We start from the raw sequence: 15,718 nt of genomic DNA, 5'->3' as shown, positions 1-15,718 counted from the left end.
AAATATCCCATTATGCCTTCTTGGAAGAGATACGCACAGAAAAAACCCTAGCTCCTAATCTCTAAATTCTTCCTTGCAAGGAAACTGACTCTTGCACTGGAGGGCCATCCCGGAGAACCTCCAGTGTGGTCTTTAGTCGTGCTTCCTTTTGTAGGACAGAGCTGAGAACCAGGAGCTAATCTCAAGCCCACATTCACAGAACATAAACCACATAGAACGGAGCCCCCACAGTATGGGCTTCACACTAATTGTGTGCAGTAACTCATTTGTGGGTGTGAGAGTGTGAATGTGTAAATTTGTGTGTAAGTTGGATGTGGTTCTAGCATTTTTGTTTCTGTCCCTTTTTGGCCAGAGAATATTATACTTGCTCAGAGCTCTACCACCCGAATAAGCCAAGAGGCAGGCTTGGTGAAGCGGGTGACGAGGGTCGCTGATCAATCATGTACTGAAGAGCATGGGTTGGGTATGAGGTCCCTTGTGTGTTTTGGGCATGGGTTAGGGGGAGTTCTTTGCCCGAGAATACATAGCACATTGTTAAATGATGCAACTTGGAATGGAAATGAAGCAAATGAACTAGATCCTACACTAAGCCCTCAATGGATCACAAGTTCACAACCCTGCTAAAAAAAATGGGGCCAATGCATCTTCGCATGACTGATAAAATCCAAACTAATAGTAACTAAAACAGAACATACAAAGCAACAGTACTGCTCATTCTGTAAGCTCCAAAAAGCCGAGTTCTTTTGCGTAGGGTTGTGGAAAGGGATCTTGTTGATATATGTAATGTGTGCGAGCACAAATTTGATTTACCCTCTTTCTGCGACATGAAGTAAAATCATTTACATATATCAACAAGATACTAATGTATAAAGAATTGTATACAAGCAAATTTTTGTTGCCTTTACACCCAAATCCGTCATCACACAGCGCGTATTCTTTCTTGCGAAACAGACCGGGGGTCGCTATACATACGATGTCTAAATCGCGATTCTCATTACAGTGAGACGCGCAGCTTTATCTTCTGTATATTCCCCTGCTATCGAATATCGTAAGGAAAACCATTATGTGAGTGTTATCTTTGATCACGTCTTATGAACACATATGCAACAAAGCGAACTTCACGTGCAAGCAAATCTTGCCCTTCTCCAAGTCAAGCCGAGCTCCGGTGACAACCCAATGTCCCGGGCTATCCAACGGCCCCCTGCACAGCTGCGACATGTCCACGAACTTCAACAGCTTTTGGGTCGCCACTGGCACCGGAGGACCAGTTGGATACACGCTCGAGTCCACCACCACCACCGCGGGTCTTTTCTCCTTCTCTGCACTTCCGGATAACGAAGTGCTGATCGCTGAGAAAAACCCTGACTTCTGAGAATCTTCGGATGAGCTCCGGGCCCATCTCGACTGCACGATGGAGAAGTCGGAGATCTTGGAGTACAAGAGACGGAGGTGCAAGACGGACTTGGAATCGTGTTTCTTGACGTGGAGCTGGGCGCCCGTGACAATGTAGGCTATGTCCTTCCTGTTGCTCCATCTAGGGTCGTATTTCACCGGAGTCGTGCATATGTGGGAGAATTTCTTCCGTTGGATGGGTTCGAAGTATCGTTCGTCGGAAAGTTCCTCCGATCCACGCCAGGCCACGGTGTCGTCTATCTTGTTTTGGAGTGAGATTGGGGTGTTCGATAGATGTTGGAGGTGGATGGCTAGCCTGCAAGAGCATAAGTGTTAAACATTGATCACACAAACTTGCGTTATTTTAAACTTACAAGTTTGAAATTTATTTCGGTATTTTTTATTTTTCGTAACTTTTTGTTTAGTTTTTTGCTGTAATTTTTGAGGTTAATTGGTCTTCTCGACAAGACCAATCAGAAAAGTATAAAAATATTGATCGATTTTGAAAAAAATCAAATAAGACGATACTTTAGACAAATAATACAGCTGTTTGATACTTTTTTCGTCTTTAGTTTTTTTTTTTTTTTACTTTTGGTCATAATTTTGTACTACCTTTTAGACTCATCTTGCCGAGACAGAGGATTAATCCAAAAAATTATGACAAAAAATTAAACAAAAAGTTACAAAAAACAAAAATACCGAAATAAATTCCAGACTTGTAAATTTACAAGAACGCAGTCTTAGATATACGTGTCCTGACCTGACCGTTTCATCATCCATTTAGGCATCTCCAATAGTTAAGTTAAGTTTGTGGTGTTGTTATATAACACAAGTACCCAAAAAAAAAAAAAGGATCCACTAATGTGATTATATATTGTTTTTCGTTTAGTTTTTCGGATTGAAAATCTCATCTTACATCAACCTTATATGTCAGAAAGCCTCTAGAATCACTGTACCTAGTCGACCGAATGGGCCACCGCACGCCGTGTGGGGTTTGGAGGCACATGCAGTAGACCAAGTGTGGTGATCCTAGCACCGTTGATTATATATAGGATCAGATAAATGAGAGAGAACCAGTTGGCATTACCTATTGCATTTCTTTCCCTCAAGATACAACCTCATTCCCGTGACAGGTCTCTTTCCAGTTGTAACCTGGTGATTAAAAAAAAAAAAAAAAAACATTGATAGCGTACTTAAAACAGCAAGGAATAGTTTTTTTTCTAGGAAATCTATTGATTGAAGAATGTGGATGGGTGGGTAAACCAATCTATTGTATAGATTTCAAGTTTTTCACTCAGCTTCTCTCAATCCCCACCATCCACCACCGTTTGATGGAACTCCTAACTATCATCCACCCGTTGATTCTATCATGCATGTAATTTTCTCTATATAATAGTGAAGTCTCTGTCCTCCCGTGAAACCACGTAGATTGTGGAACCATGTAGATATTGTGCGTTCTTTCTTTCTCTTACTCCCTGTGATAGTGTGTGCAGGTTGTACGGTTTATGGGTCCCGTATCGTAACAAAACCATCCTTTGTTTATTGAAAATTCCATGCTCAAATTGATACTTATTGCAAAGAATTAGATGTTACCTGGGAAGTGTTTACGTATAGCTTAGGGCCCATGATGTTGAACTGTAGGGTAGGGGTTCGAAGGGCCGAGTTTGTAGTTGGGCCTGGGCCCAATGGAAGGTCACTGTGAATAGGAGCCCAAATCTTGTGCCCTTGGAAGTCCAGGAAGTACTGTAAATCACCTATAGGTGGCTTGTCTGCATATCAAAAAACATAAGCAGAAAATTTGAGTTGGCAATAAGTTAACTAAATTATTTCTTGAAAAAATCTGAATGGTGTTTGATATCGATTTTCAAAAAAATCTTATTTAGTTTTCTAACCTATCTGACAAAAAATTAAAGTTAATGAGTAGCCAAAAGGTAATTATAACGCAAAAACGCTCATTTAGTAGCCAAAGGGCATCTTTATGCTGGCCCAAATGGTAGTTAATCGGTTCTCAAGAACCAAAAATCTACAATATAGTTACCGAATGTGTATTTCCTTAAAGGCAGATTTTCGTTGTATATACCCTCTCATTGAAATTTTTAATCTAGTGTCAAGAAATTTTAAAAAATTATATGCGTAGAAAATCGGCCTGTAATTCTAAGTCTTTTCGTAGTAGACCAACAATATATATAATTAGACTGAGGGAGTAAGTAGTAATATGCAGATCGAGAGATTAGTAGCTTACATCGCATGTAGAGGTTTATGGCATGGGAGAGGAAGCCTTTGCCTGGAACACCTCTAAGGAGAGAAGTGATGGGAATGAAGCTAAAGTGAACTGCGTCTGGGTTTGATGGAACTGTCGGAAGCCATTCGCAATGGCTACTTACTGATGTTTCCCCACCCCTTTTGGTGCAAATGACTGTGATTCCCTGCAAACCAAACCAAATCAAAATCAATACTATATAATACTATAGATTCCATTCACTTCGATTTTCTTTATTACGAGAGAAGCATATTACTTGGTTTTAGGTAAAGGATGTTAAAAACGTACTACCATATGGGACATGTATCCTACGAATCATACCGTCGTCCTTGAAAAACTATACATATTCCATCCCATATACTTTTTGTATGAAAATCCTGCGATACGATGATGTATTTGTGTATTCCGATTCAACACGTATCATTACGATTACTTGTTGGAAAAAAAAAAAGGTTAATACCTTATTTCAAGAAGCAGAACCTTTCAAATGCGTTCTGGAGTAAATCATTTGACCGAATTATGGCTGCATTCAAACTATTTGAAGGAAACTCTCAGTCCATTAGGGCTCGAATGAGAAAGAATATATTTCAATTTTGCATTAATTAGATAATGACTTTTTGTTTTTGGTAATGCAGGGTGTTCTGGACGAGCTTGCGCATACCTCATACTAATTTCTACTGCTATTTCACCCGATTACGCATGAGGGTGATCAGGTGGCCCTAAGAATTGCTAGCAAAGAAAATCAATCCTGAGACTTTAGGAGGGAGTAAACTTCTAAGTCACAGGCCAAGACCAATTGGCTAACCTCTCGGGGTTAGCTAGGTAATGACTTCTCTTCTCTTTCTTTGACCAAGGTGCTAAAAAGCCTTAATGTAATCTGGAAAATTTGGAATTTTTCATCAAACAAACTTCTTTTTTCACGTAACCATAGATTTTAAGATTTTCATTATGTAAAACTCCTTTTGATTGTTTATTAGCTTTTGTTAATGTATCTCACGATAAAAAATACGCACTGCAATACAATTTATACAATGAAAATTTTGATACACGATATGTGTCCTGATTTGAAAACAGTTTCTCGGTAAAAGTGAAGTCGTTTCTATCAAAACAAATGCCGCAAATTTTATTTGAATGGTAATCAAAGGCAGGAGGACTGAATAACTTTCCATGGACGAGAGGTTATACCCAGTCAAGACCCCACTTACGAGGTTACCAAGTTTTCCAAGTCTCTCAAAAATTAATTGCCGCAGTGAGAGGCTTTTGTTGGATAAGATATTGGCAAGGGGTGGACCCGTTTGTGTGTGGTCTAGATTCGTACTCAATTTTGTCTCGGACATTGAATAATTTCTCCTTTTATTTGGTATTCCATTGAAATTGGCCTTATTCCTTTTGGGATCTCAAAACCCTTGAATACAGTCTCCAATAATTTTTTTTATCTATTTCTTTCTATTTATTATTATAAAAAAATTCTTTCAAAATTCAAATCGAACAGGGCTGCCAGGCGTGGTGAAAGAGATGTATAACTGTTCCATGACTCTGATAATGAAAGCTAGACGCGTATCTTTGACTTCCAGGGAATTCACATCATCAAGAAGTTTAATGTGATGAAGACCCCAATTAATTCTGGAACCATAAATATCTCTTTAAAAAAACAAATATGTAAATGGCGTGACAGAATTGGGATCATAAGAAAGCCAAGAGGTTTGACCGAGTAAATATGAGAAAACAACAAAATATTTCAAACATGGAGACCCCAGAATTAGTCGATCGAGACGCGCACAAGTAGGCCCGAACATCCGGTTTTTCAAATAGAAATTGGGGCATTGCCTTAATAATAAAACTAATTGAAGGATTTATGAAATGATCATGTATAATGAGGTAGGTTAATTTGGTTACTTATATAACCATTATTTGGAATATTAATTAACGGGGCGGTTCCGGAAACACCCAAAAAAACACCTGAAAAAACACCTCATAGTTCCTGATCAGATTTTGATGATCCGAGCCGCTCAATGTGATCAGAACGTGATTTTAAGGGTCCCCAAGAGAAATCAACAAAAAAATGACCGGAAAGGGCTTGATCCGAACAGTTTCGAACAGTTTTTTATTGAACGGTTCAAATAAAAACTGCTCAAATCAAGCCTTTCCCGGTCTTTTTTTTTTTGTTAAGCACCCTTAAAATCACATTCTGCACATATTGAACGGTTCGGATCATAAAAATTTGATCGGGAACTATGAGATTGAGATTTTGAGTGTTTTTTTATGTGTTTTTTTGGGTGTCCCTTGAACCGTCCCGATTAACTAATTATGGTTTATAAATTAAGAAGATTAAAAGTGAGAGTCAAACCTACATCTTTTGCTGAGACGGCTGAGAAGCTGTTTAGGATCACTGGTTGTGGATCGAACACATTAAAAGCCTCCGGTGCCTGTAATTAATTAAAATTCACATAAATTGCATCATGAATTTATCTAAAAGAAGTCCTTCCATAATGACATTACGAATGATTGGTTAGTCTTATAATCCTATCAGGACCTTTACTCAAAATTTTAAAATATGTTGCGGATCTCGCTTCGATAATCGGAACTATTCGATTCGTATAAATTGATTTGTCATGAGAACACAAAAATTTAACTTGATTAGATATTCTTTAGTACTTAATTGAAAAAATTGAGAAACTCAAATCTATTTATTACTATACCCAGAAAAATATTTTTTGTTGAAATGCTTACCGATATCTGATTTCCTGAGCTTTTGTATAGTCTCCTAACAAAACTCATTAGTAAGAAAATTAACTGTGATCATCGAAGTGTGATCTACGACACATAATAAGAGTAAAGCTACCTTCACCAAAAGCAAGGGTGAACAAAAATCGCTCACCTATTAATGGCATAACTTTAAAATTCAGAAGACAAAAGACATTCAATTTTTCGAAAGATTAAGTTTTCCTTAATTTGAGTGGAAATAAATTTTGATATAGGTTTTAAACTCAGAAGTAAAGAGAAAATTAAAAGACCTTTTACTCATACTTTATCATAATTAGATGGTTTGAGTGGGCAAAAAAAAAAAAAAAACTCACTAAGGCCCCGTTCCGCTAAGAGAAATAAGTACACTTTTTTTTTTGAATTAAATGTGATGTATTGCGAGAGAATAACTTGTCTCGTAAAACAGAAAATCAATATTAAAAAATAAAAACTTTAGTGGAACGGAACCTTATCATGTACTACCAACTTCCTGGCTATCCATAATTAATGTTGCGAGTCCAAACTTTCTTCTTTAAAAAGTAGGTTAAGATATTTATGACTACAAAGATATGTTTATGTATTACTAATTAATTCAATTATTGGGTGCCAAAATTAAGAACCTTGTATTTTGGGTCTCTGGTCTTCCTCTGATGTGGCGAGAAGGTGCATGAGCCAGTGAACATTTGATCACCAAGGTCATTCAAGTGGTTATTGAGGTGCGACGGCTCAAGGTTTGAAGAATTCTCTTGCCGTACTAGCACCACATCCATGCCCCCAATGTTCAAACCCACAACGATGTGGGTCCCATACTTCTCAATGAATCTGTCAAAATAGAGTTTATTACTGTATTAATCATTCAGCGCTACCGTAAATATCATCGATCTGGCATTACCTACGTAGTACTTCGAACCATTTACTTAGCAATAAATTATTCTGTTGCGATACTATCGATCGATCATTCATTTTTGTTGAGCAGTCGCGAGACAATGAGCTAGTGAAACACAAAGTGTGGCGGCAATCTTTTGTTCACGTGTTGCACAGCGCTTCAGGAGAACCCGATAGTTGACCGTCAAAATAACCACAAAATTCGTGACCCCATCATACATATAATGTGAACGTGATACAGAGGTCGAGAATTTATTGGGGTCTTTATGTTTATTTTATTCAATGATGTGCCAGTTCAACCAACCCAGTTAGACCAATTCAATCATTTTTAAACTTGAAGAAAAATGATCACTTAGTGTCACTGGAAGAAAACCCTTGGCAAGTTGAATTTTGGTCGAGAGTGATGTCTTAAATTATTATAGTAATTTCGAGGAATATAGAGATATCTAATCAACGAACCAAGATAATGACACATGCACCAAGATTAAATCATAGATATAAATATATTGATTATTGATACAATAACATGTATTGACATGTATGAGACACGTACACTAGCTACATCTATATCTATAGAAAAATGATATTGACATTCCAAAAATTGATGTAGACACTTCAAAATCAGTGTAATTTCAAAGTCACTTTTTTTTATTTTTTTGAAGTGTCTCCATCAATTTTTGGAGTGCAAATATCATTTTCCATATCATCATCTATATTATAAAACAGAGCGTTTTTCCACCAAAATATCTACACATACAAACATAGATGCATTTACAGCTGTTCGATCGTACTTAGTGATAAGGTTATAGCCATTGGATCAAAGGAATGAAGGTTTCCTAATGTATTAACCTCTCTCTCTCTCTCTCTCTCTCTCTCTCTCTCTCTCTCCACATAAATTACTCTCATGAAGGCATTATTCAAATGGAAACCAATGGATTATGATGTTTATCAATGGATGTGGTTTTTTTGGAAACGGTATCAATGGATATATTGCGTAATTGTTTATCGCATAATTGAATTTTTTGGACACGGGTTGGTATATTGCACCCAAGTTCAATATTAATTTGCATATGGTGATTGTTTGAGCCGTATATTACACGCGAGTTAAGTATTTATTTCTGTGTTGATTGTTCAAGTCGTGCCTACAGGCACGGGCATACGCTAGTCTATATTAATATGGTGATGTGATCGTCTTAACACACTAGCTACATAACTCCAAGGGTTTTCTCTAAGTAGGCATGAGAAAACAAATAATTAAGTGTATGTATTTGTTTGAGGCTAAACTACCAGCATGTATATCCTATATATGGGGAGGCGGGGGGGCTGCTGGGCCCAGTTTTTGGGCCCACTCCGGTCTCGTTCCGATGATTGGAATCGTTCACTTTGTAGAACTCATCGAGTAGAATAACCATGCAAAAAATCAACTTAATTGGATATTGTTAAGTGCCTGTTCGGAACCTTTTTATCTTGAAAAGAATGGATCCGAAACACTGGATCAAATCCACTGTAACCCATGGACCGAGAGTTATATGGGCTCTAATCAGGCACATAACGATATCCAATTAAGCTGATTTTTTGCATGGTTGTTCTACTCGACGAGCTTTACAACGTGAACGATTCCGATCATCGGAGCGAGACCGGAGTGGGCCCAGAATCGGGCACAGCAGCACGCTCTGTCCCCAAGGGGACAGCAGCCCCCCGCTTCCTATATATGGACGTTTCAACCAAAACCCCTAATTGATGCTAGACGTTCAGGGTTGTTTGGTTACCCTATTTTTTTGGCTTTTGACATTTTAGTTATTTTAGTTATTAAGTTTTTGGCTTTTTGAATTTTGGTCGGAAGGCGTTCTGAATATAGTTGAGTATTTGGACGATATGTGCAGAATGTATTTTACAACATGATTGGTGTTTGGAAGATATATGCAGAATACATTTTGTAGGTCTTTTTGTTAACCAAAATTTAAAAAGTGAAAAATGAGAGGTCAAAAAGCTCATCTCCCCTTACTTCTTACTTCTTTTCTCTAAACCAGTAAATTGAGAACTCGTGAAAACATGTCTTGGCTTGGAGTTGCCAAACACCTAACAAGGTAAAAAAGATAAAATGAAAACGTGAAAAGGAGGTCGCCAAACATCCCGGCATACTATTATAGTCTTCATTTTATTCTTTATTTAATAATTTTATTCTTTTTTTAACATAAGATAATCAAAGTACTGATTTTCTAATCCAAAAATCTTTTGACAATGTAGTATGAAGCAGAAAAGTCAAAATGTAATCGACTTTAACAAGCTCCTTTAAATTAAGTATTAAGAAATATCTCAGCTGAGTAAATTCCTAGTGGTGCCAAGAAGCCTTTAGCTCAACAATATCGGTAGTGCATTGGGTGCTAGGGAGAAAACGAGGTCTTTCAAGGTACGAATGTAATTAATCTAAATTATTCTAATAATAGAGACTTACGCAGATAAAAATAATAATTAAGTTAGAGCATCTAAATCAGATCCTCATACGAATTTACAAAGATCCCTTACATGATCCCATAAAAAGTACTAGAATGAGGCCTTGTTCAACTTAGGGCTGTCCAAGAAAAACCGAGAACCGTGAAATTGGACTGGACCGATTCGATCTGTGCTTTTTGGATTTTGTCCGTGGATTAATGGTCCAAACACAGATTTGAAAATTAAAAAACCGTGAGATACGGATTAGGATTGGATTTTCATTTCAAAACCGTGGATTAACCGAACCGGACCATGAGATATTTAAAAAAATAAAAATATAGATATGTGTGTGTAATATATATAAATAATTATAATTTTACTCATTTGCTTGTTTGTTTTGAGAAACTAATTTGCTATTTTTTGTTTGGTTTTTATGGGATGTAATAAGTACATGCTTGACCAGAATTTGTGTATTTTGGACAATACTTAGGGGCTGTTTGATAAAACTGAAACTGAAAGCTGAAAAATTAAATACTGAAAACTGAATGCTGAAATTTTTAAGTTGAAAAGCTGTTTGATAAATGTATTAAGTACTGAATTAAAAAAATAATGGATTAATTTTGTTTCAATTCTTTCTTAATTTACTAACAGTCACAATATACTTATGGTAATGGTGGAGGAGGGATGGTGCTGGTGGTGGTGGTAGGGTGGTGGAGGTGGTAGAGTGATGGTGGTGGTGGAGTGGTATGTGGGAATGGTGGTGTAGTGATGGTAGTGGTGGTGGAGTGGCGGTGGTGGTGATGATGGTGGTAGAGTGGTGGAGGTGGTGAAGTAATGGTAGGAGCGGTGGTGGTGGTGGTGATGTGGTGGTGGTGGTGGTGTAGTGGTGGTTGTGGGGGAGTGGCGTAGGTGGTGGTGGTGGTGTAATGGTGGTAGTGGTGGTAGGAGCGGTGGTGGTTGTGTAGTGGTGGTGGTGGTGGTGGTGGTAGTAGTAGTAGAGGAAAGGGTGGTGGTGGAGTGGTGGAGCTGGTGGTGGAGGTGTGGTGGTGGTGGTGGAATGGTGGAGGTGGTGGTGGTGTAGTGTTGGTGGTAGAGTGGTGGTTGAATGTAAGTACACAAAAATTCAGCCAGAATTAAGTAGCTCAAAGCTACTTAATTTTTTTCAACTTTTTAGCCTGTATTTTAAGTGGTACTTAATTTGTTAAGCAATGTAAAATGTAATTATCAAACCTACTGAATCACTTATTACTTAATTGATTCAATTTTAAGTGCTGAATTTAAGTTATCAAACAATAGTTTTATTTGGTTGCTGCCTTGACCGTGTTTCTGGCCTTAATGCCTTTACAATTTGGACAATGTTTATGGAAATTAGTGTTTGCATTTTTATTTGGAATATGATCATGGTAGTAGCATCATTTTATTTTTTTGGAAGGGAATTCGTGGATAAAACCGGAACCGAACTGTGAGACTTTTGGATTTGGATTAGGATTTGATTGCATTTTCTAAAAACCGTGAGATACGGATTATGATTGGATTCATATGAATCCGATTCGATCCAGACCATGGACAGCTCTAGTTCTGCTAAGTTTTTTTTGGGGGTTTTGTCTTTATTTAAAAATAATAGTACGTGTTAGTTTTACGCCAAATTTTTGTGTACTATTGATTCATGTCAACGAGAAGAATTGGAAAACCCAAATATTTTTACTTTCCCGATTCCTCTCATCGAGACGAATTAGTAATTCAAAAAAGTTCGGCGCAAAATTAACGAATGCGAATTTGTTTTTAATAAGATCAAAACTCTCTAAAAAGCCAGACCATGTTCGTATTGGGACTCCAGACCCAAATTTTTCTCTCTACGCACGGTTTCTCATAAATTTTAACTCTCATTTTTTTTATCCACCTCTCTCCACTCATATGGACTGAAGCTTAGCCACGTCTCATTTTGTACATAATGTGTGTACAATAACAGTCGTATCCTTCACGGTCTGTTGTTGTCCAGAACGTGACTTTTGATTAGGCTTGACATTCACACATTCCAATCCTAACAATTTTGTACTAACTAATACTGATCAACCAACCCCTGGAACTTTCTCATCTTGGTTTTCTACTCTATAATTGCAAAGACAACTGACCGGTTGAGATAATTCCTACGTACATTTGAACTGGTCGTATGTGCTTGTAGCCAGCTTTCCCACCAACCACTTGTGGTGAGCTCAATTAAAGCCGAAACAAGGCTCCGTATGGACTATCTTCAAAGAAGTTGATAACACTAGAGATGTTTTAAACCTAAGATCTTTAGGAGGAAGCAAACTTCTAAATCTCAAGCCTATGGCATTTTCATATGGAGTACTCCCTCCGTCCCAAATCGCTTGCACTTTTTAGGCAATCGTCGGCAATCGTGCATTTTGTATGCAAAAAATAACTATGTATAAGCATGAATTTTTTTACACCTATTTAAAGATCTCATTGAGAAGAAAGAATTAGTGTAAAGTATTTTAGAAAAAAAATAGTATCATAAACGCGTTATTTTTTGTCTACGAAATGCATGGTTTTTCAAATGGGGCAATCAATTTGGAACAAAGGGAGTAATTAATCAGTTTCTTGCTCTACTGAGTCAAAGCTGCCCTGCTACCTCTTGAAGCAATAAACTGGCATTGTTGGAAGTTTTTTCGTTCACCAAGTTAATCTACTTCAGATCAATAAAACAAAAACAAAAAAAAACAGACTACTTGAAACCTTTATTAGAGAATCGTTCGGTGTACTTGTTGCAAGGGTTGGCCAATTGGATCATCTACTCCGTATTGATGATGTAAATAATGATGTATAAAGAATTGGTAAGCATGTATCGGAAGCGTTATGACCAAATTAGTCATGTGTATAATTTTTCAAAATGCCATGCGTTTCCGTACTCTTTTCAATTTTACTACTAGTTTAGGGTGTGTTTCAAATACGTTTTCATGCTCGTGTTTGAATTATGTGACTTAGGTCATGGCGCTTTAACAGAGAGGTAGCCTTGAAACCTAGATATTTGAGTAGAAACAAGTGGTTTGGAAGAAATTGGAGGCTATCTGGGGAGCCCTTATCCAAACGACTTTGGCTAAATTCACTTGTTCTCCAGAGACTGTACGACAAGGATTTAATTTGTTTAGTTACACCCCAAGGGATAGGGTGGTGGTGGTGGTGGTGGTGGTGGTGGGTCAGGAGCTTATAAGAGACAATTGAACCATCGTTTTCCAGACCTAAGATTATGTGCCGACTACTAAAAATCGGTTTGTCTGATCGTTAACTTTAGAATCCCGAAATAAATCGACGTGCACGCAAGCTGACTTAAACATATGGTTATAGAAAAAGTACTGCCGAGGGGGGAGGGGGGGAATTATAGACGTAAGATTACCTTGCAAGAGCAGAAGGATCCCAAGTTGAAGGAACAGCATTTCGGACTTCATCGGAGAGAAGGAGAGGGTAGCGATCGATATGAGCAGAGAAGAGGACTATGTAGTAACCAACGACCCCCAAGTATTTGGTCTTGGCCGCATCGACGGCCCATGATCCGCTTTCGAATCCGAACATGGAATTGAAAAATCCCGACGGGATTTTACCCGAGACCGAGCACTTTTGGTTGAAAAATTCCGACATCTACACCGAAATGCTAGTCATTGATTAAAGTCAATACTAACAATTAGAACAATGCTATATATAGACTATAGTACATAAATTAAGACACATTTCACTCGCGGTTTTAAATATATCATCCTGGAAAACGAATCAATAATGTGTTTACAAGTGCTAGGAATATATATATATATATAGACACACACAGCTTCCAGGCATGTACACAAATGGATCTGGAGCAATCCAATGTGCACGGGTGCAATATTTGTGTTCGGACCTGTATTTGAGAAGTTATCGAAGAAGTATCATATACAGAAAGCACTAGTAATCCGCCACATTAAAGGGCTGATTTGGATTAAAAAATTATTTTGACTTATTTTTTTTGTTTTTATTCGAAAAAAAAAACTGTCTTTTTTACTTATTTTTGTCTTTATTCAAAAAATTATGAGTTTTGATAAAAAAAAATTACTCTTTCGATTCATCTCGTCGGGACAAATTACGAAAGTTTGACACAAAATAAAAATTCAAATTAAAAAAAAAAGTTACTTTAACTTTTCAATTCAAACCCACCCTAACTAGGACCGTGCTGTGCAGGGTGAATCGCCGTCGCTCCGGTCTCGGTTTGAGGATCGAAAACGTTCACTTCGTAGAGCTCGTCGAGTAGAACAAGTGTACCAAAAATCACCTCATTCGGATTTCATTAAGTGCCTCATCCGAACATTATTATCTTGAAACGAATGGATCCGAAACACTAGATTAAAATCCATTGGTTTTTGGTACACTTAATAATTAATGTTCCGATGAGGCACTTAATGATATCCGAATGAGCTGATTTTTGGTACACTTATTCTACTCAACGAGCACAACAAAGTGAACGTTTTCGATCATCAAACCGAAACCGGAGCGACGGCGAATCACCCCCACCGCATGCTGCGCAGCACGGTCCGTCAGTCCAAGTAGTTTGACCCTCTAGTCCAATATCCAAAATGCGATCTTATCTCTAGATATTAGGCACATGTTTTTCGAAAAAGATAGGATGGTAGGGAAACAACAAAATACTGGTTTTCAATTAATCTTGTTAATAATAAAACTAGGACGAAAACAGGACGCAACGAAGATCATCGATGGAGATCGAACAAGATGGAAGCGATTATTAATTACATGGTTGAAGTCGAGGATGTCGGACTGGTACCGGATCCGGTCGCCTTTGTCGCACTTTATGTCGACGGAGACACCCTTGACGCCTCCGAAACCGGGCACGTTCAGCTCTCTCGTTTCCTTTTCGTTAAGGAGGACTAACCTCTCCTCTCCTTTGCAGTACTTGAGTCGAAAATCTGACGTCATGTCGAATCCTTTGCCCAGGCTGCCGAGAGCTCTCTCGACGATACCAGCTCGGTCGCTCATCTCTCTCTCTCTCTCTCTGGTGAAGAGATTAATTCTGAAGGGAAGAAATTTAAAATGTGTTGAAAAACAAGTGTGTGAGGCGAGTTTTATACCGGTGGGAGGAATAAAACATTTGTTTGACGTATGGCAAGTTTGAAGAGAGGAATGGTCGACTAGAGGATGGGAAGTAGATGGGAAGTTTCGTTAATATCTCATTATTGTTTCTTATATTTAAAACTCTAATTAAACTTTGACTGCTAAGTTCTCTCTCTCTCTCTCCCCCTCCCATTATTCAGTTCTCTCGAAGCACCGTCACATAATGCGCAATGCTATAGAGGCCTTTATTTTTTAATCGTGCATTGACGTGGGAACCACACATTTAATTAAAGGTGAAGATAACATGGGAACCTTCTATCTTCGAAGTCTTCACACAACGCAAAAGAATTAAGAGAAACAAATGGAATTGAAGGATGGTCATTGTCGTATGGAATAACCGTAGTTGTGTTTGGATGACCGGAATCTTGAGAAGGAATAAGAATATCATTACTGGAATCAAAGTCCTAATAATTTTAGGACCTGGAGTAATTTTATCCCGGTATTTGAATTAATTTAGTAATCTTGCGCAGCAAACAATTGTTTTAGAAATTTATCAAAGTCAACATTTCTTTATTTTAGTGATTCAGAAATCTCAGATTTTTCATGGAATAAGGGAGGGATCAAATTTCCACTTAATTAACCTAGGAATGTGATTCCTTATTAAATATGTCATCAGAAATTACATTCATATTCTTGTCTCTTTTAAACATAGGAATTATGAAAGTATGGCATCACATTCTCCTTACCGTCTCTTCCAAATGTCAAAATCATATAAAGCATCACATTCTCATTCCTCTTCAAAACTCCCGCCATCCAAACTGAGGAGGCTAGGAGGAGGGCTACAATGGTCATTATGAGCCAAATGCCAAAATTTATCCGATATTGTTCTCTCTCCCGTGGTTCTTTTTTTATCCA

General features: G+C 37.8%; 1 protein-coding gene across 3 annotated transcripts; it reads right to left on the bottom strand.

The window, feature by feature from the left end:
* Positions 1–776: 776 nt before the first annotated feature.
* Positions 777–14,855, bottom strand: LOC131324860 (MACPF domain-containing protein At1g14780). Of its 3 annotated transcripts, none has more exons than XM_058357030.1 (8): positions 14,486–14,854; positions 13,107–13,348; positions 7,015–7,216; positions 6,004–6,078; positions 3,635–3,818; positions 2,986–3,161; positions 2,480–2,544; positions 777–1,708 (listed from the first exon to the last, which is right to left on the bottom strand). In XM_058357030.1, the coding sequence occupies exons 1-8, from the start codon at positions 14,726–14,728 to the stop codon at positions 1,090–1,092; spliced, it is 1,806 nt and encodes a 601-aa protein (XP_058213013.1). In that variant the 5' UTR covers positions 14,729–14,854; the 3' UTR covers positions 777–1,089. The 3 variants fall into 3 exon arrangements, with proteins under 3 accessions (XP_058213013.1, XP_058213015.1, XP_058213014.1); XM_058357032.1 differs by having other exon boundaries at positions 13,107–13,361; positions 14,486–14,620; XM_058357031.1 differs by lacking the exon at positions 6,004–6,078 and having other exon boundaries at positions 14,486–14,855.
* Positions 14,856–15,718: the final 863 nt, after the last annotated feature.

Source organism: Rhododendron vialii, chromosome 4a, assembly GCF_030253575.1.
Source record: "Rhododendron vialii isolate Sample 1 chromosome 4a, ASM3025357v1".
In the NCBI taxonomy this organism is placed as follows: domain Eukaryota; kingdom Viridiplantae; phylum Streptophyta; class Magnoliopsida; order Ericales; family Ericaceae; genus Rhododendron; species Rhododendron vialii.
This window is presented reverse-complemented; position numbering and strand designations above follow the sequence as displayed.

Coding starts and splice junctions, on each gene's coding strand:
- LOC131324860 (XM_058357030.1), bottom strand. CDS start 14,728: ATGAGCGACCGAGCTGGTATCGTCGAGAGAGCTCTCGGCAGCCTGGGC. Junction 13,349..14,485: donor ACATCCTCGACTTCAACCAT/GTAATTAATAAT, acceptor ATTTCGGTGTAG/ATGTCGGAATTTTTCAACCA. Junction 6,079..7,014: donor CCAGAGACCCAAAATACAAG/GTTCTTAATTTT, acceptor AATTAATTACAG/GCACCGGAGGCTTTTAATGT.